Source organism: Rana temporaria, chromosome 6, assembly GCF_905171775.1.
Source record: "Rana temporaria chromosome 6, aRanTem1.1, whole genome shotgun sequence".
Lineage (NCBI taxonomy): Eukaryota > Metazoa > Chordata > Amphibia > Anura > Ranidae > Rana > Rana temporaria.
Window position 1 is genome coordinate 206312047 of NC_053494.1, and position 15030 is coordinate 206327076.

General features: G+C 42.6%; 1 protein-coding gene across 1 annotated transcript; it reads left to right on the forward strand.

Moving 5' to 3' along the window:
* Window positions 1-250: 250 nt before the first annotated feature.
* FEV (FEV transcription factor, ETS family member) lies at window positions 251-14623 on the forward strand. Its single transcript, XM_040355627.1, has 3 exons — window positions 251-331; window positions 5421-5492; window positions 13619-14623. Exons 1-3 carry the CDS (start codon window positions 259-261, stop codon window positions 14152-14154), a joined length of 681 nt encoding a protein of 226 aa, XP_040211561.1. The 5' UTR covers window positions 251-258; the 3' UTR covers window positions 14155-14623.
* Window positions 14624-15030: the final 407 nt, after the last annotated feature.

Genomic DNA, 15030 nt, shown 5'->3' on the forward strand with positions numbered 1-15030 from the left:
ATGAGCGCTGATAAGAGGGGCAGATAAACGTGACACAGTCAGATGGCGGCTTTAATTAAAAAGACTTTTACAGAGGAAATGATGGCAGGAGGGGAAGGGGGGGCCCTTCTCCTTTTCTGGAAGGGCCACATCTCAGAGGGTTGCCTGGATATTATCCTTGTCCTCCCCTCCCTCCCATCTATTCCCCATTCTCTGCCTTCAGCATCTAATAACAATGGTGTTCTAGTCCTATTATTAATAGTAGAGGCAGCCCACCCCATGCGGGTGTCAGAGCTCCTCTCCATGGCTCAGGGTGCCGCATCCCAGCTCCTGCTCAACATGTACCTCACAGGTAGAATGAATGAGGGGGGGGGGGGGTAAAAAAAAGTTTTGGTGGGAGCAACTGACAATCTTGGACCTGCACCCCCACCTTCCTTCTTGGACCCTTTATTAGCTCAGTTTTTTGTAGACTTCTTAGAAAGTCTACAAAGCTCTTCCCATCCTCATCCTTGGATTCTTCTGCATCCCCCCAGAAAATTGTATTTGCACTTTTTCTGCCTAATTGGGGGTCTGGTCTACCTGTGCCCCATCTCCCATCTTCACTCCCCCATATTGGTCCTATGACCCCCATTTTTTTATTATTCTTGCAGCTGGAGTCTGTCATCTTTCATTTTTCTTCCACCAAGGAATGACACCCCCTCCATCTTCTTCTGGTATGTGTGTCACCCCCTCACCCAATGTGTGCCACCCATCAATCTTCCTGTGTCATGCATGTCACCCCTCGCTCAGTGTGTGTCACCCCTCAATACTCTTCTGGTATGTGTGTCACCCCCTCACCCAATGTGTGCCACCCATCAATCTTCTTCTGTTATGTATGTCACCCCTCACTCAGTGTGTGTCACCCCTCATTCCTCTTCTGGTATGCGTGTCACCCCCTCACCCAATGTGTGCCACCCATCAATCTTCTGTTATGTATGTTACCCCTCACTCAGTGTGTGTCACCCCTCAATCCTCATCTGGTAGTGTGTGTCACCCCCTCACCCAATGTGTGCCACCCATCAATCTTCTTCTGTTATATATGTCACCCCTCGCTCAGTGTGTGTCACCCCTCAATCCTCTTTTGGTATATGTGTCACCCCCTCACCCAATGTGTGCCACCCATCAATCTTCTTCTGTTATGTATGTCATGTCACCCCTCCCTCAGTGTGTGTGTCACCCCTCAATCCTCTTCTGGTATGTGTGTCACCCCCTCATTCAATGTGTGTCACCCATCAATCTTCTTCTGTTATGTGTCACCCCCTCATCCATCCAATGCGTTTTACCCATCAATTTTCTGTTATGTGTCACCCCATCATCTAATGTGTGTCACCCATCAATTCTCGGTTATGTGTGTCACCCCCTCATTCATTGTAAGTTACTGTGTGTGTCACCCCTAAAATCCTCTTCTAGTATGTGTGTCACCCCCTCATTCATTGTAAGTTACTGTGTGTGTCACCCCTAAAATCCTCTTTTAGTATGTGTGTCACCCCCTCATTCAATGTATGTCACCTTCATTCTGTTCTGATGTGTCACCCTCACCTATTGTATGTCACCCATCAATCCTCTTCTGTTATGTGTGTCACCCCTCAATACTGTTCTGGTGTATCAACTTTCATCCAATGTGTGTCACCCTCAATCCTGTTCTGATATGTGTCACCCCTCAACCAATGTGTGCCATCCATCAATCTTGTGGTATGTTATTGTCTATGTCACCCCTCACCCAGTGTGTGGCAACCCTCGCCCGATACATATCACCCCTCAATCCTACTCTGGCATGTGTCACCCCTCACTTCGTGTGTGTCGTCTTCAGTTCTGTCCTGGTATGTGTCACCCCTCAAACCTGTTCTGGTGTGTCACCCCTCTATTATGTTCTGGTAAGTATGTCACAATCTATCTTGTTTTGATATGTGTCACCCCTCATCCAGTATTTGTCACCCCTCTGTCTTGGAATTGTGTCACCCCTCACTAAATGTGTGCCACCCCCTGTTTTTTTTTTCACCCCCCAGCCATTGTGTGTGAATCCTCTGTCCTGTTTTGATATGTGTCACCCCCTCACCCAGTGTATGTCACCCCATTATCCTGTTCCACTATTATCATTCATTGTCGCTGAATTGTGTGTCAGTGCCTCTTTCACTTGTTTCTGCGCCCCACTGTCACCCTTTATAGCACCCTCTGACACTCCTTTGCCCCCCCCCCCTATAGTACCCCATGACACTCCAGTATGTCTTTTAATGCCCCAAGATACTCCAGTCTCTTTCTGTCACCCCTTAACTATTCATGTCTTTGCCTAATTCCACCTGTAAATGTCATATCATATCATTACTATTATTCTCTGGATCCCCTATATTCTCTTCTCCCCAGATCTAATGAACTCTTATTCATATTTGCAGCCTCACGTATTCTATCCCTATTTCTGTGCCCCCTCTATCCTTCTAATTTTATTCAGGGTGACCCCAAATCTCACATTCTTTCAAGTTTTCCTCTGTTCTGCCACGCAAGTGTCCCCCTCCCCCTTCCCCAGTATAGTCATTCTCTATAAGTGTGCCCCCAGTATAATCATCATCTATGGGTGTCCCCCCGTACAGTCATCCTCTATGAGTGTCCCCCCAATATAGTCATCCTTTATGAGTGTCCCCCCAGTATTATCATCCTCTATGAGTGTCCCCCAGTATAGTCATCCTCTATGCGTGTAACCCCAGTATAGTCATCCTCTATAAGTGTCCCCCCAGTATAGTCATCCTCTAAGAGTGTCCCCCAGTATAGTCATCCTCTATGGGCGTCCCCCCAATATAGTCATCCTTTATGAGTGTCCCCCCAGTATTATCATCCTCTATGAGTGTCCCCCAGTATAGTCATCCTTTATGCGTGTAACCCCAGTATAGTCTTCCTCTATGAGTGTCCCCCCAGTATTATCATCCTCTATGAGTGTCCCCCAGTATAGTCATCCTCTATGCGTTTATCCCCCCAGTATAGTCATCCTCTATGAGTGCCCCCCAGTATAGTCATCCTCTATGTGTCCGCTCAGTATAGTCATCCTCTATGGGCGTCCCCCCAATATAGTCATCCTTTATGAGTGTCCCCCCAGTATTATCATCCTCTATGTGTCCGCTCAGTATAGTCATCCTCTATGCGTGTAACCCCAGTATAGTCATCCTCTATGAGTGTCCCCCCCAGTATAGTCATCCTCTATGAGTGTCCCCCCCCCAGTATAGTCATCCTCTATGAATGCCCCCCAGTATAATCATCCCCTATGAGTGTCCCCCCAGTATAGTCATCCTCTATGTGTGTCACCCCAGTATAGTCATCCTCTATGAGTGTCCCCCCAGTATAGTCATCCTCTATGGGTGTCCCCCAGTATAGTCATCCTCTATGAGTTTCCCCCCAGTATAGTCATCCTCTATGGGTGTCCCCCAGTATAGTCATCCTCTTTGAGTGTCCCCCCAGTATAGTCATCCTCTATAGGTGTCCCCCAGTATAGTCATCCTCTTTGAGTGTCCCCCCAGTATAGTCATCCTCTCTGGGTGTCCCTCCCGTCTGTCCTCGGGCTCCTCTCCGCCGTCTTATAACTCCCCACAAATCGGATTTCCTTTTTCCTGGACGCGTTTCCTGCCGTCTCTCCTTACACTGACTGGAAGCCGGGGATCAGCCTGTCCAGCCCCCCCAAAACTACAGAGCTCTACTTCGAATCCTGGGGACCATCTTGATGCTATCCCCCCAAACTACCAGAGCCAGCCCCCCCCCCTCCCCCATACCACAGCGACTGATTGAGACTCTACCCATGCAATGCGCCTAGACTGATTTGGGATAGGAGACTGTTCTTGTCCCCCAAAACCGCACTCGCTAAGAACCCAGCTTTTTCCGGCTCCCCAAAACGGCTAAGCCCCCCATGTGGTACAATAGTTGCGAACCCTGCAGGGAATAACCTGATTTTCAAAGCACCCCGAGTTCCCCCCAAACCAAACTGCCTGATATTTCGGAAGCTTTTTGCCCCCACGCCACTAATTGCAGAGAATTCCCTGAGCACACAGACTGAGATTTAGGAAGCAGCCTTCCCCCGACACCCCAAATAAAAGACTCTTCTCAGGGCATGTTGAACGACTTCTGCTCTGGGGAGCAGTCTACCCTTACACCCCAAAATACACACCAGCCGACCCTCCGAGCCTTATACCTGCTGTCTGAGACCCGGGGAGCTGCCTGTCCCTGCACCCCAAACTACAGAGTACCTCCTGAGCACCCTGAGATCCGGGGAGCCGCCTGCCCCTGCACCCCAAACTACAGAGTACCTCCTGAGCACCCTGAGATCCGGGGAGCTGCCTGTCCCTGCACCCCAAACTACAGAGCATCTCCTGAGCACCCTGAGATCCGGGGAGCCGCCTGCCCCTGCACCCCAAACTACAGAGTACCACCTGAGCACCCTGAGATCCGGGGAGCCGCCTGCCCCTGCACCCCGAACTACAGATTATCTCCTGAGCACCCTGAGATCCGAGGAGCCGCCTGCCCCTGCACCCCGAACTACAGATTATCTCCTGAGCACCCTGAGATCCGGGGAGCCGCCTGCCCCTGCACCCCAAACTACACAGCATCTCCTGAGCACCCTGAGATACGGGAAGCCGCCTGCCCCTGCACCCCAAACTACAGAGCATCTCCTGAGCACCCTGAGATCCGGGGAGCCGCCTGCCCCTGCACCCCAAACTACAGATTATCTCCTGAGCACCCTGAGATCCGGGGAGCTGCCTGCCCCTGCACCCCAAACTACAGATTATCTCCTGAGCACCCTGAGATCCGGGGAGCCGCCTGCCCCTGCACCCCAAACTACACAGCATCTCCTGAGCACCCTGAGATACGGGAAGCCGCCTGCCCCTGCACCCCAAACTACAGAGCATCTCCTGAGCACCCTGAGATCCGGGGAGCCGCCTGCCCCTGCACCCCAAACTACAGATTATCTCCTGAGCACCCTGAGATCCGGGGAGCTGCCTGCCCCTGCACCCCAAACTACAGATTATCTCCTGAGCACCCTGAGATCCGGGGAGCCGCCTGCCCCTGCACCTCAAACTGCAGATTATCTCCTGAGCACCCTGAGATCCGGGGAGCCGCCTGCCCCTGCACCCCAAACTACAGAGCATCTCCTGAGCACACTGATTTAGATCCGGAGAGCTGCCTTCCCCTGAACCCCATGAGATGGAAGAATTTTTATTTCTTTATTGTTATATTCGTTCTCCTTTCTATTGTATGTGCTTTAGTTAAAATATATTTGTATTGTATTTGTTGTATTTATTGCTAATACAATATATACCGATCGACCAACCATCCTACAGAGTCCTTCATTCTACATACATTGCTGATATCTGAAAGATGGAATTCTGGAAACTTTTTATTACATGTTGCTTGTTACTTTGTCTCAGATCCGGTGGGAGAAACTTTCCTGAAGGAGAAGACCCCAAACTGGAGACCCTTCTCAGCCGGCGTGCAGAAAGGTGAGCACCCCCCAACCCCCCAACTGTACTGTCCGATCCATCCTCCGCCTGCCATTGGATTGGAACAATAACATTATTAATTGATCTTTTTAATTATATTCGTTTTATGGTTCATCGCCAATATCCAGAGTATCTAAACAGAAGTATTTACTATAATAATAGCACCATAGAAAAAGAAAAGTAAGCCAAATATTTTTGATAATGATTTAAAAAAAAAAATATATATATATATATATATATATATATATATATATATATATATATATATATATATATATATAACTATATATATATATATATATATATATATATATATATATAACTATATATATATATATATATATATATATATATATATATATATATATATATATATATATATATATATATGTATAAATATACTATATATTTTTACATTTTGGATTTACTACAGGTTATACTATGCCATATAATTTTTTATTAGATTTATTAACTAAAAAAAAATCTTTCTATCTATCATATAGATATTTCATTTTGCAGCAGCTATAGTTGCAAGGTGTAATCAATGAATGGATATATATATGGATAGGGAGACACCCCTAAGTGTAGCAATAAGTTGCTAAATGTTGTACCTTCATTAAATGTAACCATATTGCTACACTTAGAGGCTCCACTCTTCTTTTTTATACTCAGTTGTGACATGACACTACTTTTATATCAAGACATCGCTTGTATATCAAGGCAAAATGTAATAAAACATTTTCCTTGTCTTGCAAAACGCTCTTAAACCAAGTTACTCTCAAACCAAGGTTTTACTGTATATATATAGATAGATATATATAGATAGATAGATAACTATATATATATATATATAAATATATATATATATAAATAAATATACTATATATTTTTTACATTTTGGATTTACTACAGGTTATACTATGCCATATAATTTTTAATTAGATTTATTAACTAAAAAAAATCTTTCTATCTATCATATAGATATTTCATTTTGCAGCAGCTATAGTTGCAATGTGTAATCAATGAATGAATGAATGAATATATATATATATATATATATATATATATATATATATATATATATATATATATATATAAATATATATACACACACCAGTAAAACCTTAGTTTGCGAGCATAATTCGTTCCAGAAATATGCTTGTAATCAACCAAGGTTTTACTGTATATATATATAGTATATTTTTACATTTTGGATTTACTACAGGTCATAGCAAGCCAAATAATGTTTAATATGATCTATCTATCTGTCTGTCTGTCTGTCTGTCTGTCTGTCTGTCTATCTATCTATCTATCTATCTATCTATCTGTCTGTCTATCTGTCTATCTGTCTATCTATATATCTATCTGTCTATCTGTCTATCTATATGACACACCTGAGTCAGTATAGTAAAAGATTTATGTAAAATAACCCCATAGAATGGAATAGGTCGGGCGGTCGGGTCAGCCAGTCGGGTCGCTGTCTTTGGTGCTGAAGCACAATATAACAGTGACTGCGGTGCTGAGTCTATTTCTACATAGGATTACCTGTTATATTTTTGTATCCCATAAGGAACTTTGTTTTTTTGTGTACTAAAAATGACACGAACTACCTTTATTAGCTACCTTATGTTGTCTATGATTTGGAGATCCTAAATAATATTTATGAAAGGGGCTCTTTTACCTGCTCGTGAGCCACCAGCCAATAATTGATAAGACCCTCATTAGCTAAAGTAGCTTTTTTTTTTTATTATTATTTTTTTATCTGGTCGCCAGCGGTTAGATTAGTTTTATTGCTCTATAATACATTTATTGTGCACCGCCATCTGCAATAATTAGCTGTAGTATCCAGGCAAATTGCAGTGAGAGGGCAAACTCCGAACTAGCTTCTAGGCAGCCTACTAGTAGATTGATAAATAAAAGGCTTAAACCTGTTGATTTTACACTGAGGATTACTTGGCAACTGCAGCAAACATATAAGTGTTTTTGCATTACCTGTCTGCTCTGCAAAGCTGTGACCTGGGCTCAGAAGTAACACTCACCCCATCTGCCAAGTGCACTAAGCTTTTTCACTGTCTGTACTGGCTACAGGCACTGCTAATTATTATTATTATTTTATTGCTGTTTGTAACTAGCTGCATAGGAAGTAAAAAAAATATATAAAAACAACAATAATAATATCATAATATATAATATAATTATAATATAACAATATATTATAAAAAAAAATATTAATAGCATAAATAATTATTATTAGTATTACTATTATTATACATTTTAAATTATCTGTGTTAACAAAAATATTTATTTCTATAAGCATAATGGTTGACATTTTCTAATAAAGAAGGGGAGACCTGGCCAACACCCAACAGAAATCTATATCCTGGGCCAGATTCACGTAGCTCAGCGGATCTATAGATCCGCTCGATCTACGTGAATTACGATCCGCTCCCGCAAGTTTAGGAGGCAAGTGGCTAATTCACAAACCACTTACCTCCAAACTTGCGACGGCGGATCCTAAATCCCCCGGCGGAATTCCAATTCCGCAGCTAGGGGAGTGTACTATTTAAATCAGGCGCGTTCCAGCGCCGATTTAAATGCGCATGCGCCGTCCGGGGAATTTCCCGGCGTGCATTGCTCCCACTGACGTCACTAGGACGTCAGTGGTTTAGACGTGAGCGGGACTTGCGACTTGGGACTTGCGTATGCAAACGACGTTGGAAAATTAAAATTCGACGCGGGAACGCCAGCTATACTTAACATTGGCTGCGCCTGCTAAAAACAGGGGTAAGTATACGACGGGAAAACCGCTACGCAAACGACGTAAGAACACTGCGACGGGTCCGCATACGTTCGTGAATTTGCGTATCTCGCTGATTTACATATTATTAATCGTAAATTGAAAAAAAGATCCGACAGTGTAACACTGTCAGATCTTAGTCCTATCTATGCGTATCTGATTCTATGAATCAGGCGCATAGATAGGACCAGTGTAAGTCAGAGATACGATGGTGTATCTGTAGATACACCGTCGTATCTCTTTGTGAATCTGGCCCCCTATATTGGCTATTACAATACAAGGATCCCTCCACCCTTAATTAAAAAGCAATGTGTGTGCATACTCCTATACCACATAGACTATAACTAAATGGTCAGGATTATTATATAGCATTTATTACATGCAAGATCAAAACGTTATAAAATCTTGCTTTGAAATGTAACACGTTTCACACATGTCATTTACAACCCATATACTGTATATACAGTATATAGTCTTAATATGGGTAGCTGTGTATAAATAGTTTGTATGTAGACATCAATTATCAGTGTACCATATAAGGCATACCCCTCCTCCTAAAAAAAATCCAGTTTATCATAAATAAATTACATTGATGCTTAAACAGTATAAAGATATGGCTATGTACGAATAGGCAAAATGTAACAAAGGCTCTAATTATGACCTTCAAGATTGGTCACATATCCACTAAAATCAGATGATTTAACACATCCAAACATTGCAATCTACACTTTTTATTTTTTAATTAGAGTGTTGAGATTTTTCGGTGTATTTAGTTAATTTTTTTAAGTTATCTTTGTATTTGTGTATTTTTCCTTTTTGTTATCTGATATTGTGCACTTTACAGTTGAATTTTCTTCCTATTTTTCATGTTTTTCTTCTTTTTGTAAAAACAATAAACACAACATAAAATAAGAGGAAGCTAATGAGGGCAGTTTGGTACAAAAACAAGTCCAAAAGAGTTGAATGTGACCCTCAGGAAACATATAGAAAGTCTAAAACACCACCAAAAATCCCTAATTTCTCCTTTCCCATTGACATCAAAACATTCACCAAATTGGCAAAAATTCACAGAAATGTCCTGATTCTCAATGAAATTTCAGGGAAAACTTCCATATACCTAATGACAAGCACTATCAGGGATAGGAAGGGTTTTTTTTTTTTTTTATCAGAGGGGCTTATTTATTAAACTATGGGAATCCTACACTCCAATATTCACCAGTATTATTTGCTATTTTAAAAAGGAGTAGAATGTAAATGAGTGTTGCAGTGAATGTACATTAACATTTTAGGGTGTGTCTGTAGATGGTTCTGATTAGTGCATTCTGATTTTCCCTTCTTGTCATCAGTCTTTAATCTATTTTATCTAAATATAGGTAATTAGAGCACTTTCATCTCTAGAAATATGTACCATACAATTTGTAATTTATATATTTATTAAACACAATATTCATTTAAATTATGTTTGGTAAATTCATATGTTTAGTGAATATACCACTTGATCGCCTACTTTATACTTTCTATACAGTATATGCACTGCAGTATATATATATATATATATATATATATATATATATATATATATATTTATATATAGCTATATAGCTATAGGCCAGCCATCACAAATTTTGGGGTCCCTTAGACAGCTTTAGGCAGGGCCCCCCTGTAGCAGAGAACTGGGGGGGGTGGGGTGCTGACAAAAAAAAAACAAGTGTAATCTCTTCTCTATTGACGTGAGATGATAAGGGGGGGGGGGACCATCGGGCACCTTACAGATGTAATGCAAACCAAAAAAACACAGGAGGGGGGGGCGCTCAGGTCTGTAAGGGGCCCTGGGGACCATCGGGCCCCCTACAGGTGTAATGCAAAAAAATAAAAAATAAATGGGAGGGGGGCCAGCTGGGCCTGTAAGGGGCCCTGGGGACTATGGGGCCCCTTACAGGTGTAATGCAAAAAAAATTATGAAAATAAATAAATAAATAAATAAAACGTGAGGGGGGCCAGTCGGGCCCCTGGGGACCATCGGGCGCCTTACAGGTGTAATGCCTGTACCCCCCTGATGGCGGCCCAGTTTATATAGATCAAGGGTCTCAAACTGGTGGCCCTCCAGCTGTTGTAAAACTACAAGTCCCATCATGCCTCTGCCTGTGGGAGTCATGTTGGCAACTGTCATTCTTGCAATACCTCATTGGACTTGTAGTTTTGCAACAGCTGGAGGGCCGCCAGTTTGAGACGCCTGATATAGATAGATAGATAGATAGATTGATATATCTATATATATATATATATATATATATATATATATATATATAGATATCTATAAATATATATATATATATATATATATATATATATATATATATGAAAGTCTAATCTCATCTATTTTATTTTACCAATATAATAGGGATAATATTGTGCATCTGTGCGTTACAATTAATTGGAATAGCATTTATTTAAATGCTTTATAAAAAACTCAATTTTATTCTACAGGGTCTCTGCCATAGGTGTGCGCAGCCTATTACATTAGGGTGTGCACCCCAAATCTCAAACATATTTGCATGTGTATATACAGTATACTGATGGTGTCAGTAGGGCAGAGGACAGTGTTAGTAGTTTTTTTTGTTTTTTTTTAGGAGCCCCATTAGGGAGCTTTGGTGAAATATTGGGGGTATATTTCTGTGCATTAGTGCACGTTTAAAGTAGTATATTTTGGTGTGTTATGTGCCATTTAATGCTGTATTTTTCTGTGCGTTAGTGGCAGTTTAATGTAGTATTTTTCCGTACAATGTGCACCACACAGGGTGGTTAGGGTGTGCCCAGGCACACCTGGCACACCCTGTGCGCACGCCTATGGTCTCTGCTTTTGGGGAAAAAAAATAGTATTTTAGCATGTTTTCATGTAAAAAAATAAATACATTTTAGTATACGTGTGCAAAAAAAAAAAAAAAAAAGGCGCTGACAGCAAAAGGATTAAAGCACATAGCAAAAAAGATAAAATCTGAAATTTCCCGATTTCTACTGGAATTAAAAAAATATGGAAACTCAGTTTCACCACCAGGGATAGGAAGGGTTAGTTACTACGAAGAGGCTCATTTATTACATATTGGTGAACCCAGACATCCCAAACATTCGCCAGCATCAATCACTTATTGACTATGGGATTCACTACAATGCTTTTCACCAAAAAGACAAAAGATGTGAAAATCTCTAGATTTTGTAAATGTAAATGTTCGTAAAAGAATATGTAAACCCATCAATATGTAAACAAATGTTTTGCCTATCATTTCTATTTTAAACTGGTTGTTTTACATTGACTTTAAAGAGGAACTGCAGTCGGCTCACATAATTTGTAATAAAAACATCTTTGCCATTCTGAAGATCCCTCACTTTGCATATTATTTTATATAAACACTGGAACCTTGGTTTACGAGTAACACGGTTAACGAGCGTTTTGAATAACGAGCAATTTTTTTTTTAATTCTGTCTCGGTTTGTGAGTGACATCTCGCAAAATGAGCAGATTTCAAGCTAACGTGGTGTGCAGTACCGCATTTGACCAGAGGGGCGCCGGTGACACTCGGAACGGTTCGTAGCCGTTCCAAGCCATTTTGGAAATACTCGGAATCCCTCGGGATCCCTTGGAAATACTCCGTTCCCGAGTGTTTCTGAAACCTTTCTGAGGGTTTTCAAGATCATCCGAGCTGTTCCCAAATATTTCCGGCACCCAACCACCTCTGGCCACATGCGGTATTGCATGCCATAGAAATCAATGCGGATCTAATTATCTTTGTTTCCATTGACTTCTTTAGGGAAACTCGCTTTGATATGCGAGTGCTTTGGATTACAAGCATTCTCCTGTAATCCAAGGTTCCACTGTACTGTGATTCTGTACTTGCCAAATATGCTGCAGAAATCTCCCTCCACTGAGTCTGGCTGCATCCATTATAACTGTGGGCAGCTGAAGCTGCTTCCTGTTCACTTCCTGGATTTACACAGACACACAGAGGCACGCCTCCAGCTCTGCAGGTCTCATTGGGCCTCTTATGACTCATCCCACCTCCCTTCCTGGCAAACTCTGACGAGAGTGCATGTCATAAGCCTAATGACCAGACAAGGAAGAGGAAGTGGGCTGTATAAGGGATTTACTGGCAGAAAAAAAAATGTTTTGCTATCCAGAGGTAAAACAACAACAAGAGCAGAAGATTTATTAGATGGAAAGTTTAAAAAATGACTGAAGTTAACCACTTCCCGACCGCCACATGTATATGTACGTCGGCAGAATGGCACGTACAGGCACATTGGCGTACCCGATCGGGACCCCCCCCCCCCCCGCTACATGCGGCGGTCGGATTCCCGCGGGGAGCAATCTGGGACGACAGCGCGGCTATTCGTTTATAGCCGCCCCCTCGCGATCGCTCCCCGGAGCTAAAGAACGAGGAGAGCTGTATGTAAACACGGCTTCCCCGTGCTTCACTGTGGCGGCGTATCGATCGAGTCATCCCTTTTATAGGGAGACTCGATCGATGACGTCAGTCCTACAGCCACACCCCCCTACAGTTGTAAACACACACTAGGTGAACCCTAACTCCTACAGCGCCCCCTGTGGTTAACTCCCAAACTGCAACTGTCATTTTCACAATAAACAATGGCAATTTAAATGCATTTTTTGCTGTGAAAATGACAATGGTCCCAAAAATGTGTCAAAATTGTCCGAAGTGTCCGCCATAATGTCGCAGTCACGAAAAAAATCACCGCCATTAGTAGTAAAAAAAAAATAATTTATAAAAATGCAATAAAACTACCCCCTATTTTGTAAACGCTATAAATTTTGCGCAAACCAATCGATAAACGCTAATTGCGATTTTTTTTTACCAAAAATAGGTAGAAGAATACGTATCGGCCTAAACTGAGGACATTTTTTTTATATATATATATATTTTTGGGGGATATTTATTATAGCAAAAAGTAAAAAATATTGTTTTTTTTCAAAATTGTCGCACTATTTTTGTTTATAGCGCAAAAAATAAAAACCGCAGAGGTGATCAAATACCACCAAAAGAAATCTCTATTTGTGGGGAAAAAAGGACGCCAATTTTGTTTTAAGAGCCACGTCGCACGACCGCGCAATTGTCTGTTAAAGCGACGCAGTGCCGAATTGTAAAAACCCCTTGGGTCATGTAGCAGCATATTGGTCCGGTCCTTAAGTGGTTAAGCTGTCCAATACACTAATCTTATAGTTGGGTCTTATCTGCCATACTTTGCCTTAAATAACATTTGTGACCTTTGGCTGGTTTACCATCTACCTGGCACTAATCCTATTTTCTGTCTCATAGGGAGCGGGCAGATACAGTTGTGGCAATTCCTCTTAGAGCTTCTGTCTGATCACTCCAATGCCAACTGCATTGCCTGGGAGGGCACCAATGGAGAGTTCAAGCTGACTGACCCCGATGAGGTCGCCAGACGTTGGGGGGAGCGGAAGAGCAAACCCAACATGAATTACGACAAGCTCAGCCGCGCCCTGCGCTATTACTACGACAAGAACATCATGGCCAAAGTACACGGGAAGAGATACGCCTACAAGTTCGATTTCCACGGCCTGGCGCAAGTGTGCCAATCTACACCCACCACCGAACAGTCACTTTACAAATTCCAAAGCAACCTACCGCACTTACCTTTCCCCGGCCTCTCGAAACTTAACCTGATGACCTCCGGCGTCTCTCCGGCCAGCTTCTCTTACTGGCCAAGCACCCCCTCGGCCCTGTATCCCGGGCACAGCCTCCAGGCCCCTCCGGGGGGGTTTGGTTCTGTGTCCACCCCACACCTTGGCTCTGTCAACAGCGTGGGCAACATGAGCGCCCATTACCATTAACCTGACCAGTACGGACTGGGAGTATACGGTGTCGCAGTCACATTGCATTAATTCAGAATAATAATGATGACATCACAGTGTGTTTGGTAATTGTTCCAAGCACAACGAGGCACGTGTGTTAGGAGGCCGGGATTGGCCATGTATATGTATTAACATATTGGGAATCTTTTTTAATGCATGTGAAAAAGATCATGAAAATAATCTGATCAATATTTGTTCCTGGTATAGTTTGTAACCATATACTGTATGTACCTGAAGGGCAGCCATTGTCACTCTCTATATATTCACAGTCTGTGTTTCCTGCTTAATAGTGCTGTACAATGGTTGTGCCCTGACCTTCTTCTCTTCAAACGTCTTGGTCTATTGAAATTCCAACGCAGGGCTTATGCTCCCTCCCTTAGTTTCCATCCCCCTCACACAGAGGCATGTACTATACATTATGGGGCAGATTCACGTACCTCCGCGCATCTTTACGCCGGGCGCAGCGTATCTAAGATACACTACGCCGCCGTAACTTTTTTTTTTTTTCGAATCCTCAAAGAATTCGCGCCATAAGTTACGGCGGCGTAGTGTATCTTTGGCGGCGTAAGGGCGCGGAATTCAAATGGCTGCGATGGGGGCGTGTATTATGTAAATACGTCGTGACCCGACGCAAACAACGTTTTTTTTTGAACGGCGCATGCTCCGTCCGTGGGGGTATCCCAGTGCTCGAAATTAAACCGGAACAAGCCAATGCTTCCGACGGTGACGTCATTCTACCAAATCCCTATTCGCGAACGACGTAAAAAATTCAAATTTTGACGCGGGAACGATGGCCGTACTTAACATTGAGTACGCCACCATATAGCAGCTTTAACTATACGCTGGAAAAAGCCG